This window comes from Oncorhynchus mykiss, chromosome 21 (genome assembly GCF_057628025.1).
Source record: "Oncorhynchus mykiss isolate SJ-2025 chromosome 21, ASM5762802v1, whole genome shotgun sequence".
In the NCBI taxonomy this organism is placed as follows: Eukaryota; Metazoa; Chordata; class Actinopteri; order Salmoniformes; family Salmonidae; genus Oncorhynchus; species Oncorhynchus mykiss.
In genome coordinates this window covers 2070935-2093443 of record NC_143042.1, presented here as the reverse complement: position 1 = coordinate 2093443, position 22509 = coordinate 2070935, and the positions used below count along the sequence as shown (strand labels likewise).

General features: G+C 49.8%; 1 protein-coding gene across 7 annotated transcripts in view; it reads left to right on the top strand.

Moving 5' to 3' along the window:
• LOC110518048 (tyrosine-protein phosphatase non-receptor type 12) overlaps positions 1-21654 on the top strand; it is a 101274-nt gene extending 79620 nt beyond the window's left edge. For 2 of the 7 annotated variants that reach the window (XM_090213423.1, XM_090213420.1), the window contains exons 13-18: positions 1605-2521; positions 11099-11170; positions 14491-14573; positions 16749-16785; positions 19297-19410; positions 19773-21654. In XM_090213423.1, coding sequence (XP_090069549.1) covers positions 1605-2521; positions 11099-11170; positions 14491-14573; positions 16749-16785; positions 19297-19410; positions 19773-19834 — 1285 coding nt within the window. In that variant the 3' untranslated portion in view covers positions 19835-21654. Of the gene's footprint in view, positions 1-1604; positions 3774-11098; positions 11171-14490; positions 14574-16748; positions 16786-19296; positions 19411-19772 lie in introns of those variants that run through there. The other 5 variants (XR_016490095.1, XM_090213421.1, XM_090213424.1 and 2 more) reach the window with 5 other exon arrangements.
• Positions 21655-22509: the final 855 nt, after the last annotated feature.

The window sequence follows — 22509 nt, the reverse complement described above, 5'->3', positions numbered from 1 at the left end:
GTGCTCCTAGCCAGCTGACTGTAGTCTCTCTGAGAACACACTGACTGTGCTCCTAGCCAGCTGACTGTGCTCCTAGCCAGCTGACTGTGCTCCTAGCCAGCTGACTGTACTCCTAGCCAGCTGACTGTAGTCTCTCTGAGAACACACTGACTGTGCTCCTAGCCAACTGACTGTGCTCCTAGCCAGTTGACTGTGCTCCTAGCCAGCTGACTGTACTCCTAGCCAACTGACTGTGCTCCTAGCCAGCTGACTGTGCTCCTAGCCAGCTGACTGTAGTCTCTCTGAGAACACACTGACTGTACTCCTAGTTGACTGTGCTCCTAGCCAGCTGACTGTACTCCTAGCCAGCTGACTGTACTCCTAGCCAGCTGACTGTACTCCTAGCCAGCTGACTGTAGTCTCTCTGAGAACACACTGGCTGTGCTCCTAGTGTGTGTGTGCTGCTCAGTCATGTGCAGGGCATTAACCTGCGTTTGTCATCATGTGATCTTTATTTGGCACATGTCCACATCCTGCTGAAAGTGTGAGAGTTCAGGAGATGGAACTTAACAGTTCACACACCTTTCTGAAGAGCTGAATGTTCCATCCCCCTGTGGTTACCGTGGTTACCATGTCACCCACTCTAGCAGACAACCTCAGTTTCCTGGAAAGAAAGGCTGGTCGACTGATCTGAGTTCCATTCAGCCAGATTCCACTGTGTTATGTCACATTAGAGGTCTACCGTGGTATTACCCCTGTGTTCACTGGGTGACTGTGTTACCCCCTGTGTTCACTGGGTGACTGTGTTACCCCCTGTGTTCACTGGGTGACTGTGTTACCCCTTGTGTTCACTGGGTGACTGTGTTACCCCCTGTGTTCACTGGGTGACTGTGTTACCCCCTGTGTTCACTGGGTGACTGTGTTACCCCCTGTGTTCACTGGGTGACTGTGTTACCCCCTGTGTTCACTGGGTGACTGTGTTACCCCCTGTGTTCACTGGGTGACTGTGTTACCCCCTGTGTGCACTGGGTGACTGTGTTACATACATTGTATTGGATGATCTGCTCTTATGTTCTGATGTATTTCAGGTAGATTACTGTGGTAAATCCATGATATTATGTACGTTTGGAGAAGTTGTGTTTGATGTAGATACATTGTAGTGTACGTTGACGTCTGCCATCTAGTGGTAGAATTTTAGCATAAATTTAAAGTTTGAATTGCTATCGCTGTCTTAATTTCTCTCTCCCATTTTCTCCCCCCCCCCCCCCTCGCCATCCTCTTGCGTCCCCCCCCCCCCCTCTCTCCCCTCTCTCTCCCTTCTCTCTCCTCCTCCCTCTCTCTCTCTCCTCCTCTCTCTCCCCCCTCGCCATCCTCTTGCGATCCCTCCCCCCCTCTCTCTCTCTCCTCTCTCTCTCTCCCCCCCTCGCCATCCTCTTGCGTTCCCTCCCCCCTCTCTCTCTCTCCTCTCTCTCTCTCCTCCTTTCTCCTCTCTCTCTTTCTCTCTCCTCCTCTCTCTCTCCTCCCCTCACCATCCTCTTGCGTTCCCCGTCCCCCTCTCTCCTCTCTCTCCTCCTCTCTCTCTCTCTCTTCCTCCTCTCTCTCTCTCCTCCCCCCCCCCCTCTCAGCAGTCAGTTGGAAGGGGACGTGAAAGAGGAGATCCTTCAGCCCCCAGAGCCTCGCCCGGTTCCTCCCATCCTGACCCCGTCTCCCCCCTCTGCCTTCCCCACCGTCACCAACGTACGTCAGGACAACGACCGCTACCACCCCAAGCCGGTCATCCACGTCCTGGCCTCTGCACAACAACAACAACAACAACAACAGCAGCAGCAGCAGCCCCAGAAAGCCCAACAAGCCCAACAGTCCCCTGACCTGAAGGACAACTATAACAAGACATCGTTGGACAGTGTCCCCTCAGGAGGCCCCCCTGCCCAGGCCCCCTCTCCCTCCTCCCCCTCCCCAGTGGATGGGGCAGTGCGTCTAGAGAGGAAGCTGAGTATTGAGATACAGAAGGTTCCGTTACAGGAGGGTCCTAAGAGCTTCGATGGTAACAGCAGGCTGCAAAGATCCCTTGCCTTCAAGGCCCGGTCCAACACCTCCAGTTCCTCTCTTTCTGAGGACTCAGGGGCCGACGGGGGGCCCCCCAACATGACGCACCAGGGCGCCTTCGGACCCCTCCCCTCCCGCCCCAACCACCTGCCCCTTAAGGGGGAGAAGGGTGGTCAGGCAGGCTGGATCAGCCCAGAGAAAGCCCCCACACCTCCAGCCCTGGTGGCTGGGTCAGAGAGCGCCCCCACCTCCAATCTGACCTCTTCCCAGCCCCACTCCTCCACCTCCACCCCTGTCAGGACTGCTCTGAGCTTCACCAATCCTCTGCACTCAGACTTCCCTGATGTGAAGGGAGATGGAGGAGGGGAGGGTTCCAGACCCTCCTGGTCCTCCAAGGCTACGGCCACGGTTACGGCGGCCCACGGCGAACACCCGCCCAGGAAGGTGTCGACCATGTCCATCGCCGAGCAACGGTCGCCGACGGAAACGGCATCAAGTACGTGGTTACGTTAGAGCTTTTACTAACTAACCTACTTCCCTAACTCTGTTGGGCTGTGGTACTACTGACTAAAACAGACTAGGGACCAGACACAGGGACAGAAGATGGGCTGGGAGTGGGGGTCAGAGCTGGGTTCAAACACTATTTGAAATCATTGCAAATACCTTATCTGTGCTTGACAGCGCTTGCCTGGGGGCAATTTACATCTCCAGGAAGACTAAAGCAAACGCTGAAAGTATGTTAAAGATTTCAAATAGTCTTTGAACCCAGGTGGTCTGGCTGGGGTCCTATTATAAGGGCTAACTAAGGGTCAGTGGTTGTTGTGGTCAGCTGTAGGGTGGAGTAGCAGCTGACAGGCAGATCTAGGGTCAGTTTGTGGAGAGCTGGAGTCTACGTCCGTGGCCAGAGGGCACTGGCAGGCCACACTGTAATGACAGGCTGTTGAAGGCAGTCTAGACACACACACACAAACAAGGTATGGAGACCACAGATCTACATAAACACACAGCACTGCGAGGGACAATGGAGACTGACCAGTCCAACTGCCAGTTTCAGACCACTGGCCTGCCATATAGAGTAATTATATACACACAGCACTGCGAGGGACAATGGAGACTGACCAGTCCAGCTGACAGTTTCAGACCACTGGCCTGCCATATAGAGTAATTATATACACACAGCACTGCGAGGGACAATGGAGACTGACCAGTCCAACTGCCAGTTTCAGACCACTGGCTTGCCATATAGAGTAATTATATACACACAGCACTGCGAGGGACAATGGAGACTGTCAGTTTCAGACCACTGGCCTGCCATATAGACTAATTATATACACACAGCACTGCGAGGGACAATGGAGACTGCCAGTTTCAGACCACTGGCCTGCCATATAGACTAATTATATACACACAGCACTGCGAGGGACAATGGAGACTGCCAGTTTCAGACCACTGGCCTGCCATATAGACTAATTATATACACACAGCACTGCGAGGGACAATGGAGACTGCCAGTTTCAGACCACTGGCCTGCCATATAGACTAATTATATACACACAGACTTCCTTATGGACTGCTTATGTGGAGAATTAACATTTTAATTATGTATAAAACAGATACTGTTTGGATACATTGAATATATTGTTATAAAACTTGTTAAACCATGGAACTGAAATGATCGTCTTGTAACCCCCCCCCCCCCCCAAAAAAAGTGTCAATAAACTGAATTATTTCTGTATTGTTTCTTCCAACTCTGACCTGCTATAGTCACTCATTTTCTGAACTACAGTAAATACTTTATCTGTCATTTTACCATGGTAACCCAGTCCTAGTCCGCTGTAGGATGAGGACAACACACACACACACACACATAATGGTGTCTCACTGGAGCTAATAAACTGACCACGGCACGATAGTGTCACACCACACTGTCCATGTTATTAGATGGTGTCTAGATCCATATTTCATCTGCTCCAGCAGGCCTTGTTTAGGTTGTCGACTCCAGCAGGCCTTGTTTAGGCTGTAGACTCCAGCAGGCCTTGTTTAGGCTGTAGACTCCAGCAGGCCTTGTTTAGGCTGTAGACTCCAGCAGGCCTTGTTTAGGCTGTAGACTCCAGCAGGCCTTGGTTTAGGGTTTAGGCTGTAGACTCCAGCAGGCATTGGTTTAGGGTTTAGGCTGTAGACTCCAGCAGGCCTTGTTTAGGCTGTAGACTCCAGCAGGCCTTGTTTAGGCTGTAGACTCCAGCAGGCCTTGTTTAGGCTGTAGACTCCAGCAGACCTTGTTTAGGCTGTAGACTCCAGCAGGCCTTGTTTAGGCTGTAGACTCCAGCAGGCCTTGTTTAGGCTGTAGACTCCAGCAGGCCTTGTTTAGGCTGTCGACTCCAGCAGGCCTTGTTTAGGTTGTCGACTCCAGCAGGCCTTGTTTAGGCTGTAGACTCCAGCAGGCCTTGTTTAGGCTGTAGACTCCAGCAGGCCTTGTTTAGGCTGTAGACTCCAGCAGGCCTTGTTTAGGCTGTAGACTCCAGCAGGCCTTTTTTAGGCTGTAGACTCCAGCAGGCCTTGTTTAGGCTGTAGACTCCAGCAGGCCTTGTTTAGGCTGTAGACTCCAGCAGGCCTTGTTTAGGCTGTAGACTCCAGCAGGCCTTGTTTAGGCTGTAGACTCCAGCAGGCCTTGTTTAGGCTGTCGACTCCAGCAGGCCTTGTTTAGGCTGTAGACTCCAGCAGGCCTTGTTTAGGCTGTAGACTCCAGCAGGCCTTGTTTAGGCTGTCGACTCCAGCAGGCCTTGTTTAGGCTGTAGACTCCAGCAGGCCTTGTTTAGGCTGTAGACTCCAGCAGGCCTTGTTTAGGTTGTCGACTCTAGCAGGCCTTGTTTAGGTTGTCGACTCCAGCAGGCCTTGGCTTAGGCTGTAGACTCCAGCAGGCCTTGGCTTAGGCTGTAGACTCCAGCAGGCCTTGGCTTAGGCTGTAGACTCCAGCAGGCCTTGGCTTAGGGTTTAGGCTGTAGACTCCAGCAGGCCTTGGCTTAGGGTTTAGGCTGTAGACTCCAGCAGGCCTTGGCTTAGGCTGTAGACTCTAGCAGGCCTTGGTTTAGGGTTTAGGCTGTAGACTCCAGCAGGCCTTGTTTAGGCTGTAGACTCCAGCAGGCCTTGTTTAGGCTGTAGACTCCAGCAGGCCTTGTTTAGGCTGTAGACTCCAGCAGGCCTTGTTTAGGCTGTAGACTCCAGCAGGCTTTGGTTTAGGGTTTAGGCTGTAGACTCCAGCAGGCCTTGGTTTAGGGTTTAGGCTGTAGACTCCAGCAGGCCTTGTTTAGGCTGTAGACTCCAGCAGGCCTTGTTTAGGCTGTAGACTCCAGCAGGCCTTGTTTAGGCTGTAGACTCCAGCAGACCTTGTTTAGGCTGTAGACTCCAGCAGGCCTTGTTTAGGCTGTAGACTCCAGCAGGCCTTGTTTAGGCTGTAGACTCCAGCAGGCCTTGTTTAGGCTGTAGACTCCAGCAGGCCTTGTTTAGGCTGTAGACTCCAGCAGGCCTTGTTTAGGCTGTAGACTCCAGCAGGCTTTGTTTAGGCTGTAGACTCCAGCAGGCTTTGTTTAGGCTGTAGACTCCAGCAGGCCTTGTTTAGGCTGTAGACTCCAGCAGGCCTTGTTTAGGCTGTAGACTCCAGCAGGCCTTGTTTAGGCTGTAGACTCCAGCAGGCCTTTTTTAGGCTGTAGACTCCAGCAGGCCTTGTTTAGGCTGTAGACTCCAGCAGGCCTTGTTTAGGCTGTAGACTCCAGCAGGCCTTGTTTAGGCTGTAGACTCCAGCAGGCCTTGTTTAGGCTGTAGACTCCAGCAGGCCTTGTTTAGGCTGTAGACTCCAGCAGGCCTTGTTTAGGCTGTAGACTCCAGCAGGCCTTGTTTAGGCTGTAGACTCCAGCAGGCCTTGTTTAGGCTGTAGACTCCAGCAGGCCTTGTTTAGGCTGTCGACTCCAGCAGGCCTTGTTTAGGCTGTAGACTCCAGCAGGCCTTGTTTAGGCTGTAGACTCCAGCAGGCCTTGTTTAGGTTGTCGACTCTAGCAGGCCTTGTTTAGGTTGTCGACTCCAGCAGGCCTTGGCTTAGGCTGTAGACTCCAGCAGGCCTTGGCTTAGGCTGTAGACTCCAGCAGGCCTTGGCTTAGGGTTTAGGCTGTAGACTCCAGCAGGCCTTGGCTTAGGGTTTAGGCTGTAGACTCCAGCAGGCCTTGGCTTAGGCTGTAGACTCTAGCAGGCCTTGGTTTAGGGTTTAGGCTGTAGACTCCAGCAGGCCTTGTTTAGGCTGTAGACTCCAGCAGGCCTTGTTTAGGCTGTAGACTCCAGCAGGCCTTGGCTTAGGGTTTAGGCTGTAGACTCCAGCAGGCCTTGTTTAGGCTGTAGACTCCAGCAGGCCTTGTTTAGGCTGTAGACTCCAGCAGACCTTGTTTAGGCTGTAGACTCCAGCAGGCCTTGTTTAGGCTGTAGACTCCAGCAGGCCTTGTTTAGGCTGTAGACTCCAGCAGGCCTTGTTTAGGCTGTAGACTCCAGCAGGCCTTGTTTAGGCTGTAGACTCCAGCAGGCTTTGTTTAGGCTGTAGACTCCAGCAGGCCTTGTTTAGGCTGTAGACTCCAGCAGGCCTTGTTTAGGCTGTAGACTCCAGCAGGCCTTGTTTAGGCTGTAGACTCCAGCAGGCTTTGGTTTAGGGTTTAGGCTGTAGACTCCAGCAGGCCTTGGTTTAGGGTTTAGGCTGTAGACTCCAGCAGGCCTTGTTTAGGCTGTAGACTCCAGCAGGCCTTGTTTAGGCTGTAGACTCCAGCAGACCTTGTTTAGGCTGTAGACTCCAGCAGGCCTTGTTTAGGCTGTAGACTCCAGCAGGCCTTGTTTAGGCTGTAGACTCCAGCAGGCCTTGTTTAGGCTGTAGACTCCAGCAGGCCTTGTTTAGGCTGTAGACTCCAGCAGGCCTTGTTTAGGCTGTAGACTCCAGCAGGCCTTGTTTAGGCTGTAGACTCCAGCAGGCTTTGTTTAGGCTGTAGACTCCAGCAGGCTTTGTTTAGGCTGTAGACTCCAGCAGGCCTTGTTTAGGCTGTAGACTCCAGCAGGCCTTGTTTAGGCTGTAGACTCCAGCAGGCCTTGTTTAGGCTGTAGACTCCAGCAGGCCTTGTTTAGGCTGTAGACTCCAGCAGGCCTTGTTTAGGCTGTAGACTCCAGCAGGCCTTGTTTAGGCTGTAGACTCCAGCAGGCCTTGTTTAGGCTGTAGACACCAGCAGGCCTTGTTTAGGCTGTAGACTCCAGCAGGCCTTGTTTAGGCTGTCGACTCCAGCAGGCCTTGTTTAGGCTGTCGACTCCAGCAGGCCTTGTTTAGGCTGTCGACTCCAGCAGACCTTGTTTAGGCTGTAGACTCCAGCAGGCCTTGTTTAGGCTGTAGACTCCAGCAGGCCTTGTTTAGGCTGTAGACTCCAGCAGGCCTTGTTTAGGTTGTCGACTCCAGCAGGCCTTGGTTTAGGCTGTAGGCTCCAGCAGGCCTTGGCTTAGGCTGTAGACTCTAGCAGGCCTTGGTTTAGGGTTTAGGCTGTAGACTCTAGCAGGTCTTGGTTTAGGGTTTAGGCTGTAGACTCTAGCAGGTCTTGGTTTAGGGTTTAGGCTGTAGACTCTAGCAGGTCTTGGTTTAGGGTTTAGGCTGTAGACTCCAGCAGGCCTTGGCTTAGGGTTTAGGCTGTAGACTCCAGCAGGCCTTGGCTTAGGGTTTAGGCTGTAGACTCCAGCAGGCCTTGGCTTAGGCTGTAGACTCCAGCAGGCCTTGGTTTAGGGTTTAGGTTGTAGACTCCAGCAGGTTTAGGGTTTAGGCTGTAGACTCCAACAGGCCTTGGCTTAGGGTTTAGGCTGTAGACTCCAGCAGGCCTTGGCTTAGGGTTTAGGCTGTAGACTCCAGCAGGCCTTGGTTTAGGCTGTAGACTCCAGGCTCAAGTTGGAGTTACCATAGTATTCTGTGACAGTGAAGGGACAGAACAGGACGGTACAGGATGCTGAGTGGGGTTATGTAAAGATGCAGGAGTTTTGTCTATGGGTTGTGTGGGAGGAAACAGCTGGTAAGTCTTAACATGAGGGGTAATGTAACTCTTAGGTGGGGTTATGTGGAGAGGGGTAATGCAACTCTTAGGTGGGGTTATGTTGAGGGGTAATGTAACTCTTAGGTGGGGTTATGTTGAGGGGTAATGTAACTCTTAGGTGGGGTTATGTTGAGGGGTAATGTAACTCTTAGGTGGGGTTATGTTGAGGGGTAATTTAACTCTTAGGTGGGGTTATGTTGAGAGGTGTAATGTAACTCTTAGGTGGGGTTATGTTGAGGGGTAATGTAACTCTTAGGTGGGGTTATGTTGAGGGGTAATGTAACTCTTAGGTGGGGTTATGTTGAGGGGTAATGTAACTCTTAGGTGGGGTTATGTTGAGGGGTAATGTAACTCTTAGGTGGGGTTATGTTGAGGGGTAATGTAACTCTTAGGTGGGGTTATGTTGAGGGGTAATGTAACTCTTAGGTGGGGTTATGTTGAGGGGTAATGTAACTCTTAGGTGGGGTTATGTTGAGGGGTAATGTAACTCTTAGGTGGGGTTATGTTGAGAGGGGTAATGTAACTCTTAGGTGGGGTTATGTTGAGAGGGGTAATGTAACTCTTAGGTGGGGTTATGTTGAGAGGGGTAATGTAACTCTTAGGTGGGGTTATGTTGAGAGGGGTAATGTAACTCTTAGGTGGGGTTATGTTGAGGGGTAATGTAAGACTTGTCAGTCTGTTATTGGATGATTTGTTGACTGTGTGAAATGTTCTGAGTGTGAGATGAGTAAACATCTGATCATGTGTGTCTACGGGTGCTGCTGTTCATGTCTCTGCGCTCATGTGGCATGTGGTGCTTTCTGCCAATCCGTGCTTGGCGGGGGAGGTGTGTCTGCCTGCATGTCAGCCCATTGGAAGTGGGCCATTAGCGGTGCTCTGTGGGCCAAAGCATGGATTAATCTAACATCTGTCTGTGGTGCAAACAGGGCTGGTGTTCTGCTGGCCTCCGGCTGCCCCACGACTGAGCTGGTTCTCAATGTAGGTTATATCCCAAACGGCTCCCTATATAGTGAACTACCTTTGACACAAGGGTGCCTTTTGGGACACAGACTGTAATGTAGACTGTAATGTAGGAGAGATGTTGCTAGGCCTCAACAGGGTGTTTCAGACAGGAGAGATGTTGCTTGACCTCAACAGGCTGTTTCAGACAGGAGAGATGTTGCTGGGCCTCAACAGGGTGTTTCAGACAGATGTTGCTAGGCCTCAACAGGGTGTTTCAGACAGGAGAGATGTTGCTAGGCCTCAACAGGGTGTTTCAGACAGGATAGATGTTGCTAGGCCTCAACAGGGTGTTTCAGACAGGAGAGATGTTGCTAGGCCTCAACAGGGCGTTTCAGACAGGAGAGATGTTGCTAGGCCTCAACAGGGCATTTCAGACAGGAGAGATGTTGCTAGGCCTCAACAGGGCGTTTCAGACAGGAGAGATGTTGCTAGGCCTCAACAGGGCATTTCAGACAGGAGAGATGTTGCTAGGCCTCAACAGGGCGTTTCAGACAGGAGAGATGTTGCTTGACCTCAACAGGGCGTTTCAGACAGGAGAGATGTTGCTTGACCTCAACAGGGCGTTTCAGACAGGAGAGATGTTGCTAGGCCTCAACAGGGCGTTTCAGACAGGAGAGATGTTGCTAGGCCTCAACAGGGCGTTTCAGACAGGAGAGATGTTGCTAGGCCTCAACAGGGCGTTTCAGACAGGAGAGATGTTGCTAGGCCTCAACAGGGCGTTTCAGACAGGAGAGATGTTGCTAGGCCTCAACAGGGCGTTTCAGACAGGAGAGGAGACTAGACACGCTAGAATAGCCATTTGAGCATCCGTGCATAATCGCAGACTTCTAGACAGGAAATAAAGTGGGTTATGGATGCACAAATGGCTCTGCTAGCAGGCGAGTGGTGTGGATAACCTGAAGCTAAGCTCAACCGACTACAGCTCAATAATGTGTTTTAATAATGAACAATGTCTCCTGGAACCTTTTTCTGCTTGTGTTTCCCTCTGCCCTTTGTCAGAGTAGTGTTAGGCTGGGTCTGAGTGAGGAAGAAAACAGTGTCTGGGAGGATAGTTGATGTGGAAAGACTCCTCAGTGGAGATGGAAGGATGGAGATAGTGGGGAAGGGATGGAGAGGAGAGTGCTGTGAGCATGTGAGATGTCAGGCTTGGATGAGTTGAGGCAGACTGAGCAGGCAGTTTGTGTGTGTGTGTGTGTGTGTGTGTGTGTGTGTGTGTGTGTGTGTGTGTGTGGCCAAGCACCAGGAGATGTTTCAGTGGGCCCTGGAAAGGTGGGTGGCTGGGATGGATTTGTGTGGGGGGGGAACAGTGCATGTGTACCAACCAACCGTGTGCACGGGTGTAAAGCCTCCTATACTGCCACGCTACACACAATAGCCTGACAATCACTTAACTGCCCAGAGATGGGATTTTGATCAAAGGCAGCTGATGGGAATCGAGCGATATCCTAATCATGATCTCAAAATCACCTGATCTCTGATTGTATGATCTCTTCGCTTGTGATTGAAACAGCTGTGATTTGATGGGAATGATTGAATGGTTTGGTGTTGATTCTGGCTCTGCTTGGCTTTGTGGCGTGTTGTCTTGGGGTGGTTATGGCTCTGAATCTGGGAGGATGTATTCTGAGCTTGTCTCTCTGGCTGCATCTGAAATGGTACCTTTGTCTTTACACTGCACTACTTCACCTAGGGCTCTGGCTAAAAGTAGTGCACTACTTCACCTAGGGCTCTGGCTAAAAGTAGTGCACTACTTCACCTAGGGCTCTGGCTAAAAGTAGTGCACTACTTCACCTAGGGCTCTGGCTAAAAGTAGTGCACTACTTCACCTAGGGCTCTGGCTAAAAGTAGTGCACTTAATCATTAGAAATAGGGCACCATTTCAGATGTACCTGTTTCTCGCTGTCGTTTGATTGTTGATTGGCCGTCAATTTGACCTTTGACCCCTGGTAATAACCCCTGCTGTACTCTGACCTCTGACCCAGACAGTGACCAGAGTGAAGATTCCCCTCCCCCTCTACCTGAGAGAACCCCAGAGTCCTTCATTTTGGCCACAGGTGTGTTTTAACGGTCCCAGTCTTGGTCTCATACATCAGGAATGGTGAGCTGTAGTAAGATGTCTGGCATCATGAGACGACAGACAAGGGAGGGTCTGCAATTTCCAACATCCTGGAGAGCCAATGTGTTGCAGGCTTTTGTTCCATCCCAACTGTAAGTTAACACATCTGATTTAAAATGATCAACTAATCATAGTCTCCTATTTAAATTGTGAAAAGGGGAATTGAGTGTTTTAGACCTGGGCTGGAATAAAAACCTGCACCTTCGGGCATTCTTCAGCCCTCCAGGACTGGCTCCACCCCTTGGTCTGCCCGCTGTCTTCTGCTGCAGTGTGGTGGCTTGACACAAGAGGGCGCCAGAAACAACTCTGCAGACCTTGAACATGGATAGTTTTGCCGCCTTCTCAGTCATCTCAGCTTCAGAACTTCCAGATGACTTTTGTTATGACTGTTGTTGATGAGAGAGCATGGAAATGAAATGACCAGATTTTTAGTTAAGTCAACTCTGATTCTCTGCAGTATATATATCCAGTCTGGAAGCCAGACACCACCATATGAAGGGGGGGGGGCTCCTCGAGTGGCTCCTCGAGTGGCTCCTCGAGTGGCTCCTCGAGTGGCTCCTCGAGTGGCTCCTCGAGTGGCTCAGCGGTCTAAGGCACTGCATCTCAGTGCTAGAGGCGTCACTACAGACCCTGGTTCGATTCCAGGCTGTATCACAACCGGCCGTGATTGGGAGTCCCATCGGGCGGCGCACAATTTGCCCAGCGTCATCCGGGTTAGGGTTTGGCCGGGTTAGGGTTTGGCCGGGTTAGGGTTTGGCCGGGTTAGGGTTTGGCCGGATTAGGGTTTGGCCGGGTTAGGGTTTGGCCGGGTTAGGGTTTGGCCGGGTTAGGGTTTGGCCGGGTTAGGGTTTGGCCAGGGTAAATAAGAATTTGCTCTTAACGGACCTGCCTAGTTAAATTAAAATAAAAAAGCCTTGAGGTTGCCCAAATCAACTCCTTAGTGTTCCAACTCCTTAGTGTTCCAACTCCTTAGGGTTCCAACTCCTTAGTGTTCCAACTCCTTAGTGTTCCAACTCCTTAGTGTTCCAACTCCTTAGTGTTACAACGTCACACCAACTCCTTAGTGTTACAACGTCACACCAACTCCTTAGTGTTCCAACTCCTTAGTGTTCCAACTCCTTAGTGTTCCAACTCCTTAGTGTTCCAACTCCTTAGTGTTACAACGTCACACCAACTCCTTAGTGTTACAACGTCACACCAACTCCTTAGTGTTACAACGTCACACCAACTCCTTAGTGTTACAACTCCTTAGTGTTACAACGTCACACCAACTCCTTAGTGTTACGTCACACCAACTCCTTAGTGTTACAACTCCTTAGTGTTACAACGTCACACCAACTCCTTAGTGTTACAACTCCTTAGTGTTACAACGTCACACCAACTCCTTAGTGTTACATCATCACACCACTCAACTTCTATTAGGGACGTACATAGGGCCAGGAGGTTTTCCTCACCATGTGACTAGACCAGGAAGTACTTCAGGCCCCAGGTCTAGTCTACAAGTACAACTAGGGCCCTGAGTTTTAACAGATCAGCTCAGATGGTCTGAAAAACTCCTGGTCCTACGTCGGATATCCCCAGCAGCAGTACCTGACTGAAATTGATACTAGGCCCAATGCCTAATGATGTCATTAGGCCCAAGGGCAGACGTTGCAGGACCGCCAGATAATTAATTCTAGAGATCATTACAAGCAGAGTCCAACTGCGTCCAGCTCTGAGGGGTTAATGCTTATGGATGTTTCTCCAGCTACAACTTGTCATCATAGCTGCGTTATCGTTACCACAGGCAGCAGGGCTACTGACTGGTTCTCAATGCAAGTTTGTTTTTGTTTGTTGATGATAATGCAGTGTCACAATTGCCAAGGTGGCACAAATATTGTTCATCAAATTAGCTTCTGAGTTGGTTAAGGATCTTTTTGTGCCAGCAGGGCTATGTCAAATAACCCCGCTCCGCTCAAACCAGAGTCCCACCCCTCACTGGCCGCTAATGGTTCCTCTCTGAATCCCCCTCCTCGTTCAACTGTAATGAACCCCTTGCCTGCAGGGCAGCCTCAGCCCTCTGCTGCTGTGAAGGGAGGGAGGATGAATGGATGGAGCGAGACAGGGATGGAGGGCAGCCTCAGACCTGTGCTGCTGTGAAGGGAGGGAGGATGAATGGATGGAGTGAGACAGGGATGGAGGGCAGCCTCAGCCCTGTGCTGCTGTGAAGGGAGGGAGGATGAATGGATGGAGTGAGACAGGGATGGAGGGCAGCCTCAGCCCTGTGCTGCTGTGAAGGGAGGGAGGATGAATGGATGGAGCGAGACAGGGATGCAGGGCAGCCTCAGACCTGTGCTGCTGTGAAGGGAGGGAGGATGAATGGATGGAGTGAGACAGGGATGGAGGGCAGCCTCAGCCCTCTGCTGCTGTGAAGGGAGGGAGGATGAATGGATGGAGTGAGACAGGGATGGAGGGCAGCCTCAGACCTGTGCTGCTGTGAAGGGAGGGAGGATGAATGGATGGAGTGAGACAGGGATGGAGGGCAGCCTCAGACCTGTGCTGCTGTGAAGGGAGGGAGGATGAATGGATGGAGTGAGACAGGGATGGAGGGCAGCCTCAGACCTGTGCTGCTGTGAAGGGAGGGAGGATGAATGGATGGAGCGAGACAGGGATGGAGGGCAGCCTCAGACCTGTGCTGCTGTGAAGGGAGGGAGGATGAGTGGATGGAGCGAGACAGGGATGGAGGGCAGAGTTAACGTTCTCTGGAATGAACATGCTCTCATTAGATTGTGTGTTCATGACATTTATCAAATGAGAGTTTATTAGTCACATGCACACGGTCCAGTGAAACTCTTCCGCTCCAAACTCCAGCATGCAGGTCAACGTTAATATAACAATAAAATAAAAAGATCACAAGACAGCATATATACGTTTACAACTAGTCTTAAACACACAATGAAGACAGGAAGGGCAGGGTCAACCATTAAGAGCTGAGGAGACAGACGGGGGTTGGTCGACGGAACAGTCGTATTTGGAGCTTAAATGACCTCCAGCATGTAAGAACAGCTACAATGGAATGAATGAGGAAGTCAGTGGTACATAAAGGCTGTTGAAAAGAGACGTCTCGTGGCCAGACATGACAGACATGCTCTTGTGTCCGCAGCCTAGAAGACTGGCACTTTGAGGCTCCCAAATATATAGAGCTACGATGTCTCTCTATGGAAGTCTCTCTCTCTCTCTTGTCTTTTACTTTCTCTCTCGCTCTCTGTCCATCTCCAGACCCATCAGAGTTGAAGGCACCAGGACCATCAGACTGGAGTATCTCAGAGAACCAGTCAGGAAAAGGAGCAGGTTTTCCTCAGGTGAACACCATTCTCACCAGCTTTATAGAAACAAACCTCTAGACATCTGTTCTCCAGTCCTGCTTCTGGGGACCCATGGGGTGTGCAGGGTTTAGTTCCAGCCCCGTACTAGCAGACCTGATTCAAGTCATTAAGGGCTTGATGATGGATTGAGGTGTGTTGGTTCTAGACAGGAACAACTGCTTTAGGCTGCTTTATATGTTCCGTTGAGGTACGCCCTCCGTCTCTCTCCTCCTCCATCATCTCTTCTTCTGCCCTGTTACTAATCTGTGTCCTCCGTCTCTCCACCATCATCATCTCTTCTTCAGCCCTGTTATTAATCTGTGTCCTCCATCTCTCTCCTCCATCATCTCTTCTTCAGCCCTGTTATTAATCTGTGTCCTCCGTCTCTCCTCCATCATCTCTTCTTCAGCCCTGTTATTAATCTGTGCCCTCCGTCTCTCCTCCATCATCATCTCTTCTTCTGCCCTGTTATTAATCTGTGTCCTCCGTCTCTCCTCCATCATCATCTCTTCTTCTGCCCTGTTATTAATCTGTGTCCTCCGTCTCTCCTCCATCATCATCTCTTCTTCTGCCCTGTTATTAATCTGTGTCCTCCGTCTCTCCTCCATCTCTTCTTCAGCCCTGTTATTAATCTGTGTCCTCCGTCTCTCCTCCATCTCTTCTTCAGCCCTGTTATTAATCTGTGTCCTCCGTCTCTCCTCCATCTCTTCTTCAGCCCTGTTATTAATCTGTGTCCTCCGTCTCTCCTCCATCTCTTCTTCAGCCCTGTTATTAATCTGTGTCCTCCGTCTCTCCTCCATCATCTCTTCTTCAGCCCTGTTATTAATCTGTGTCCTCCGTCTCTCCTCCATCTCTTCTTCAGCCCTGTTATTAATCTGTGTCCTCCGTCTCTCCTCCATCATCTCTTCTTCAGCCCTGTTATTAATCTGTGTCCTCCGTCTCTCCTCCATCATCTCTTCTTCAGCCCTGTTATTAATCTGTGTCCTCCGTCTCTCCCCCATCATCTCTTCTTCAGCCCTGTTATTAATCTGTGTCCTCCATCTCTCCTCCATCATCTCTTCTTCAGCCCTGTTATTAATCTGTGTCCTCCGTCTCTCCTCCATCAACATCTCTTCTTCAGCCCTGTTATTAATCTGTCCTCCGTCTCTCCTCCATCATCTCTTCTTCAGCCCTGTTATTAATCTGTGCCCTCCGTCTCTCCTCCATCATCTCTTCTTCAGCCCTGTTATTAATCTGTGTCCTCCATCTCTCCTCCATCATCTCTTCTTCAGCCCTGTTATTAATCTGTGTCCTCCATCTCTCCCCATCATCTCTTCTTCAGCCCTGTTATTAATCGGTGTCCTCCTTCTCTCCTCCATCTCTTCTTCAGCCCTGTTATTAATCTGTGTCCTCAGTCTCTCCTCCATCATCATCTCTTCTTCTGCCCTGTTATTAATCTGTGTCCTCCGTCTCTCCTCCATCTCTTCTTCAGCCCTGTTATTAATCTGTGTCCTCCGTCTCTCCTCCAGCTCTTCTTCAGCCCTGTTATTAATCTGTGTCCTCCGTCTCTCCTCCATCATCTCTTCTTCTGCCCTGTTATTAATCTGTGTCCTCCGTCTCTCCTCCATCATCTCTTCTTCAGCCCTGTTATTAATCTGTGTCCTCCGTCTCTCCTCCATCATCTCTTCTTCAGCCCTGTTATTAATCTGTGTCCTCCGTCTCTCCCCCATCATCTCTTCTTCAGCCCTGTTATTAATCTGTGTCCTCCGTCTCTCCCCCATCATCTCTTCTTCAGCCCTGTTATTAATCTGTGTCCTCCGTCTCTCCTCCATCATCTCTTCTTCAGCCCTGTTATTAATCTGTGTCCTCCGTCTCTCCCCCATCATCTCTTCTTCAGCCCTGTTATTAATCTGTGTCCTCCGTCTCTCCCCCATCATCTCTTCTTCAGCCCTGTTATTAATCTTTGTCCTCCGTCTCTCCTCCATCATCTCTTCTTCAGCCCTGTTATTAATCTGTTTCCTCCGTCTCTCCTCCATCATCTCTTCTTAAGCCCTGTTATTAATCTGTGTCCTCCGTCTCTCCTCCATCATCATCTCTTCTTCAGCCCTGTTATTAATCTGTGTCCTCCGTCTCTCCTCCATCATCTCTTCTTCAGCCCTGTTATTAATCTGTGTCCTCCGTCTCTCTCCACAGGAGCAGAGGAGTACACAGGCACAGATAGCAGAGAGAGGTAGGTGGCTCATCTCTTCAGTGTTTAGGCTAAATGATTGGCTGCCCATGCTGCCTCTGATGGCTTGGGGGGGGGGGGGGGGGGTCTCATTACCCAACATAAACCCTAGGATGCATCCCAAATGGAACCCTATTCCCTATACAGTGCATGGGCCCTGGTCCAAAGTAGTGCACTATGAAGGGGATAGAGTACCATTTGGGCCTCAGTCAGTCTCAGATGTGGTTTTGTCCCTCCCTCTCAGATGGGTGATTAGGAGAGCACAGGGGTTTGGCTGTAAAACATCACTCTGTTCTGATGTTCAGATGGGTGATTAGGAGAGAGCAGGGGTTTGGCTGTAAAACATCACCCTGTTCTGATGTTCAGATGGGTGATTAGGAGAGAGCAGGGGTTTGGCTGTAAAACATCACTCTGGTCTGATGTTCAGATGGGTGATTAGGAGAGAGCAGGGGTTTGGCTGTAAAACATCACTCTGTTCTGATGTTCAGATGGGTGATTAGGAGAGAGCAGGGGTTTGGCTGTAAAACATCACTCTGTTCTGATGTTCAGATGGGTGATTAGGAGAGAGCAGGGGTTTGGCTGTAAAACATCACCCTGTTCTGATGTTCAGATGGGTGATTAGGAGAGAGCAGGGGTTTGGCTGTAAAACATCACTCTGTTCTGATGTTCAGATGGGTGATTAGGAGAGAGCAGGGGTTTGGCTGTAAAACATCACTTTGTTCTGATGTTCAGATGGGTGATTAGGAGAGAGCAGGGGTTTGGCTGTAAAACATTACTCTGTTCTGATGTTCAGATGGGTGATTAGGAGAGAGCAGGGGTTTGGCTGTAAAACATTACTCTGTTCTACACAGATCTCCATGAAAATTAATCATTGATGTCATTAAATGATCTAAAAGGTCTGGTCTGGAGTTCTGTCTGGTCTGGAGTTCTGTCTGGTCTGGAGTTCTGTCTGGTCTGGAGTTCTGTCTGGTCTGGAGTTCTGTCTGGTCTGGAGTTCTGTCTGGTCTGGAGTTCTGTCTGGTCTGGAGTTCTGTCTGGTCTGGAGTTCTGTCTGGTCTGGAGTTCTGTCTGGTCTGGAGTTCTGTCTGGTCTGGAGTTCTGTCTGGTCTGGAGTTCTGTCTGGTCTGGAGATCTGTCTGGTCTGGAGATCTGTCTGGTCTGGAGATCTGTCTGGTCTGGAGATCTGTCTGGTCTGGAAGGAGTTTTGTCTGTCTGTCTGGTCTGGAAGGAGTTTTGTCTGGTCTGGAAGGAGTTTTGTCTGGTCTGGAAGGAGTTTTGTCTGGTCTGGAAGGAGTTTTGTCTGGTCTGGAAGGAGTTTTGTCTGGTCTGGAAGGAGTTTTGTCTGGTCTGGAAGGAGTTTTGTCTGGTCTGGAAGGAGTTTTGTCTGGTCTGGAAGGAGTTTTGTCTGGTCTGGAAGGAGTTTTGTCTGGTCTGGAAGGAGTTTTGTCTGTCTGGTCTGGAAGGAGTTTTGTCTGTCTGGTCTGGAAGGAGTTTTGTCTGTCTGGTCTGGAAGGAGTTTTGTCTGTCTGGTCTGGAAGGAGTTTTGTCTGTCTGGTCTGGAAGGAGTTTTGTCTGTCTGGTCTGGAAGGAGTTTTGTCTGTCTGGTCTGGAAGGAGTTTTGTCTGTCTGGTCTGGAAGGAGTTTTGTCTGTCTGGTCTGGAAGGAGTTTTGTCTGTCTGGTCTGGAAGGAGTTTTGTCTGTCTGTCTGGTCTGGAAGGAGTTTTGTCTGTCTGTCTGGTCTGGAAGGAGTTTTGTCTGTCTGTCTGGTCTGGAAGGAGTTTTGTCTGTCTGTCTGGTCTGGAAGGAGTTTTGTCTGTCTGTCTGGTCTGGAAGGAGTTTTGTCTGTCTGTCTGGTCTGGAAGGAGTTTTGTCTGTCTGTCTGGTCTGGAAGGAGTTGTGTCTGTCTGTCTGGTCTGGAAGGAGTTTTGTCTGTCTGTCTGGTCTGGAAGGAGTTTTGTCTGTCTGTCTGGTCTGGAGTTTTGTCTGTCTGTCTGGTCTGGAGTTTTGTCTGTCTGTCTGGTCTGGAGTTTTGTCTGTCTGTCTGGTCTGGAGTTTTGTCTGTCTGTCTGGTCTGGAGTTTTGTCTGTCTGTCTGGTCTGGAGTTTTGTCTGTCTGTCTGGTCTGGAGTTTTGTCTGTCTGTCTGGTCTGGAGTTTTGTCTGTCTGTCTGGTCTGGAGTTTTGTCTGTCTGTCTGGTCTGGAGTTCTGTCTGGTCTGAAGTTCTGTCTGGTCTGGAAGGAGTTTTGTCAGGTCTGGAGTCGGGAGCAGAGAGGCAGTCTGTCTGCGTAACCTAATTACCAATGTAGTATTCATCTGACACTTCTCCAAGCTTATCTTTTAGCCTGCTTGGTTTTATTAGGTTTCCTAGTTAGTCTGCTGGAGGTGTACACTGTTCCACAAATGACCCTGAAATGATAAGACTGTAGGCATTTATTAAAGGAACAGCTGTGTGTGTGTGCTACGGTGTGTGTTACTGCGTGACAGAGAAACCTGACACTGTGTGTGTTTGTCCTAGAACCGTCAGGAGAGAGGAGTAAGAAGATTTCAGATGCAGCAGGAGTGGAAACATCACCTGCCAACACCACAGTAGCAGACAGCACAGCAGAGAGCAAGGCTTCCTCAGAGATGGGTGAGTGAGAGGAGGAGGAGGAGAAGGAGGGAAAGTGATAGTAAATATGGTCATGTTGTGTCTATAGTTGTTTACTATAACTAGGGCCCTGAGTTGTTCCTGACCAGGAAAACGCTGGTTTCTAGTCATAACATATAACCACAACCAAGAACCTGAGTTGTTCCTGACCAGGAAAACGCTGGTTTCTAGTCATAACATATAACCACAACCAAGAACCTGAGTTGTTCCTGACCAGGAAAACGCTGGTTTCTAGTCATAACATATAACCACAACCAAGAAGCAGATTGTTTCCTGGTCAGGTGACGTGGGCCTGAAACTCCCAAACGCTTTAATCACAACACTGTTCTTCTCTTGTCTTCCAGGATACGGTAACCGCTGCACACAACCCAAAGGCCCCAGGGACCCCCCTACACAGTGGACATGATCATGGCTTCTACCTATAGCCCCCTTCACTGCCCTCCTCCACCCTCCAAATCCTCCTTGATCTTCACTTTGTCTCTTACAAGGGCCACTGTGTATGAAGGAGATGACTGGGTGCTGTCCCATCCTTGGACACTGACACCTTTTCCTAACTAATAGGGCAGATGTGAAATGGCACCCTATTCCCTATATAGTGCACTGTGTATTTGGCCAGAGTCTTGTAGGTAACAGGGTGCCATTTGAGACCAAGCCTAAAACACAATCTGCAAAGCAATTTAGATAATCTACCCAGGATGCAACGGTACATCTTTCTGCTGTACTTGTGCCAGTTGCCAGGGCCTGTCTGTGTGCTGGTGCTATTAAGTGTTTCCCGAATGGGACTCCATTCCCTATATAGTGCACTACTTTTGACCAGGGACCATAGGGCTCTGGTCAAAAGTAGTGCACTACTTAGGGAATAGTGTGTCATTTGGGATGTACAATTATCTTATCTCCTTCTCTGCTGGGACCATACAAACCTGCCTTATTCCCTTTTGGGGGCAAATCCTAACTTCCACTTAAGTTGAATTTTCACTTAGTCATGAAGATGTGAATGGGAGAGAATTTGTCTTAAGTGCAAGTGAGGATTTGACTCTTAGTCCGAAACAATCCGTCACATTGGATCCCGATTCATCTTTTGGTTTAGTTTTCTATTCCAGAAAAATACTTGACTTTCTTATCTTCTGTACTTTTAGACTTATTAAGACATTACAGAAGAAGACGTGTATCACTAGGGACAGAGGACTACTGTTATATTATTTTGATTAATTTTTTTTGTGCTAACTTCTCGATAGCTATATATGCATTGTTTTCTACATGTACAGGGCAACTAGGTATATAATATTTAATGTGCTCTCTCTAAATATTCGTATTAACAGAAGATGTAACTAGTCTGTCCATGACACCCCTCCCTCTCCCCAATGTTCCTCCTACTGTAAATGTTTTGCCCTCTTGTTCTAGCAAATATTGCAGGGTTTTGTTCTAATGACGTGTAAAGGTTTTGAATCAGCTGGACCTGGCATAGCGCCGTCCTCTTGCTGAGATGGCAAACGGGCTCAAGATTGTGTAATAATAATCGCTCTTTTTGTAAATTCTATTCTAAAGGATATTTTTGTATATGCTGTTTCTCCTCTCTTCAGTTTCTGCCCTACTACAACAGGGACAGTCCACTCCAGTCCGGGAGGACTGCAAGTCTCCTGGGTCGCTTTCTCTCGCGCTCCTTCTAATCAGACTAATTAAAACCCGGTGATGACATCGCCAGATGATTAGACTCTCTGGCCAATCAGAGACATGATTCAATCAATCAATGGACTAAACCAGGAGTACTTTGGCGCTCCAGGCCTGGAGTTGAATTCCCTTGGACCCTAACTGCTACCACTGGTATTTGTTTTGGAGCCCGCCTGTGCCTTTCGGAGAGTGCTGCCCCCCCCCCCCCCCCTTCTCCCATCATCAGCAGCAGCAGCTACAGCACGTGTAGCGACATGCTCAGCCGTGTTGGTTGGTCCACTCCTCTTGGAGACTGCTTGCATCCCAAATGGCACCATATTCCCTATATAGTCCACTACTTTTGAACAGACCAGACTCTGGTCAAAAGTAGTGCACTATGTAGGGAATAGGGCCCTATGGGGGCTCTGGTTAAAAGTAGTGCACTATATAGGGAACATGGTGCCTTTTTGGGTCACAGACCCTCTCTGACACCCCTCCTCCTCCCACACAACACAGACCTGTTTGTATGTTGCAGAAATCAATGGACCCGTCAGTAAAGACTAAAGACATCAAGTAGAACATGCTTCCTTGTTTTCCTACACTGTTTTTAAAGTCTCTAGAGGGGCTGGGGGAGTAGCGCTGGGGCTTCCTGTGTGTGTGTGGGGATTCTCTCTCTCTGTGGGTATGTGGATTCTCTCTCTCTCTGTGTGTGGGGATTCTCTCTCTCTCTCTCTGTGTGTGGGGATTCTCTCTCTCTCTGTGTGTGGGGATTCTCTCTCTCTCTGTGTGTGGGGATTCTCTCTCTCTCTGTGTGTGGGGATTCTCTCTCTCTCTGTGTGTGGGGATTCTCTCTCTCTCTGTGTGTGGGGATTCTCTCTCTCTCTATGTGGGTATGTGGATTCTCTCTCTCTCTGTGGGTATGTGGATTCTCTCTCTCTCTCTCTGTGTGTGTGGATTCTCTCTCTCTGTGGGTGTGGGGATTTTCTCTCTCTCTGTGGGTGGGTGTGTGTGGGGGGGGGAATTCTGTGTGTGTGTTGTTAAACTCCCTGCCCCCGGGGGGAGGGGAGGTGGATGAGGACGTGGAGTCCTCCTCCCTAGTGATCAAACATGAGCTTTATGATCGACTGAGACCATAAAGAACAAACCACACAAACACATATAGGCCTAGTGTATGTGAGACTGACTGCAACCCAGAGGAATGAGAGATACCGTGTGTGGGGGGGAATTCTCTGTGTGTGTGTGTGTGTGTGTGATCATGCTGTAGGTGTCCAGAGGGATGAGTACATTTACTAACTTGGGACTTGGCAGGAAGTGAGCTCAGCTAGAGTTCTCCATCAACCTGGGGTTTTACACACACACCACACACACACACACACACGGTTCCATATAAGGTCCACTTCCACCTGGGTTTTATCCTTCATCTGTTCTAATGTG